Here is a 1,190-nt window from a genome sequence, read left to right as displayed (position 1 = left end):
TATATATATTATATATCCATTGCTTCCATGTGCACTTGGGAGTAGGCGTTATAAAAATGATGATGACCTTCTCCTCCTTCTCCTCATCCTCAGTACTATTATTATTATTATTATCATCATCATCATCATTATTATTATTTTTGGTTGGATCACAGTTGTTTCATTCTTCCTCCTGTTGCTCCTCCCCAGCGATGGCGGTTTTATCGCTCACAACGCGCGCGATGCGTACCCGGGCCAGGCGCCCACCAAGGTGGTCAACTTTACGGGCGGCAGCGGCGCCGACAGCAGCAACAACAACAACACCAACACGCCCGCCGCCGCCACCACCACCACCACCACGGCGAACGGGACCGCCAACGCCAACAGCAAAACGACGGACGCTATCTACGACCTACCGTGCTACAACGAGTACTTGGTGAGTCCAGCGAACACTTTTTTAGTTTCAGTAGAGGTTTTACGGCGCTCACAACTGCATAATGTCATATAAACGCCAGGAGATTAGAGGTGTTACAAGAGAGCTACAGACATAAAAAATGAAGAAGGGGAGATAAGGACGATCGATGTTTAATAGGAAAGAAGAAGCACGCCGCACCAGAGGACCGCTAAACCACCCACTGCGAACACTTTACTTTGTGGGTGGTTGGAGGGTGCTTGGCCTGGTGTGGTTTCTTCCTTCTTGCCTATCAACATCCATCGTCCTTTATCTCCCCTCCTTCTTTGTTGTGTTTTTCACTCTCTTTTTTGTAACACCTCTAATCTCGGCTCTTATACGACCTAATTGTGTTGCAAGTGCTTATAAACTAAACTCTCTCTAAAACGAAAAGAAAACTTACTTAAGTTGATGCTAACAGTTGCAAACCTTGTAAGTCTGAAATTTGGTCACGGTTTAAAAAAAAACAATTTGTCTGAAAAGTTTGCTTGGAGACCCTCTCGAAAAGACTACACAATGCGACTTTGGTGCAGAGCATGTGTCATCTGTTTTCAGTGTCACTCTTGACACGCAGACACTATTTTCCTTGAAAGTAGTTAATTTGGACTTGCATGGTTTGCCATTGTTACCATCGACTGTTTTGTCTGTTCTCCGGCGTCTTCTATATCTGTTGGTACTCTTGGGCATAGGTGTCCTTGTCATCAGAGCATCAGAGTCATCTTTGTGGTATTGTATGAGCTGTGGAAATATAAAATATGGC

General features: G+C 44.7%; 1 protein-coding gene across 1 annotated transcript in view; it reads left to right on the top strand.

Moving 5' to 3' along the window:
- Window positions 1–189: 189 nt before the first annotated feature.
- Window positions 190–1,190, top strand: part of LOC101857741 (tyrosine-protein phosphatase non-receptor type 4) — a gene marked incomplete at its 5' end in the record, with an annotated part of 43,194 nt that continues 42,193 nt past the window's right edge. The window contains 1 exon segment of the mRNA XM_013086633.2: window positions 190–415. Within this exon segment, the coding sequence (XP_012942087.1) occupies window positions 190–415 (226 nt within the window).

This window comes from Aplysia californica, unplaced genomic scaffold (genome assembly GCF_000002075.1).
Source record: "Aplysia californica isolate F4 #8 unplaced genomic scaffold, AplCal3.0 scaffold00487, whole genome shotgun sequence".
Lineage (NCBI taxonomy): Eukaryota > Metazoa > Mollusca > Gastropoda > Aplysiida > Aplysiidae > Aplysia > Aplysia californica.
The sequence above is the reverse complement of the archived record's forward strand: the minus strand, read 5'-3'. Positions and strand labels throughout refer to the sequence as shown.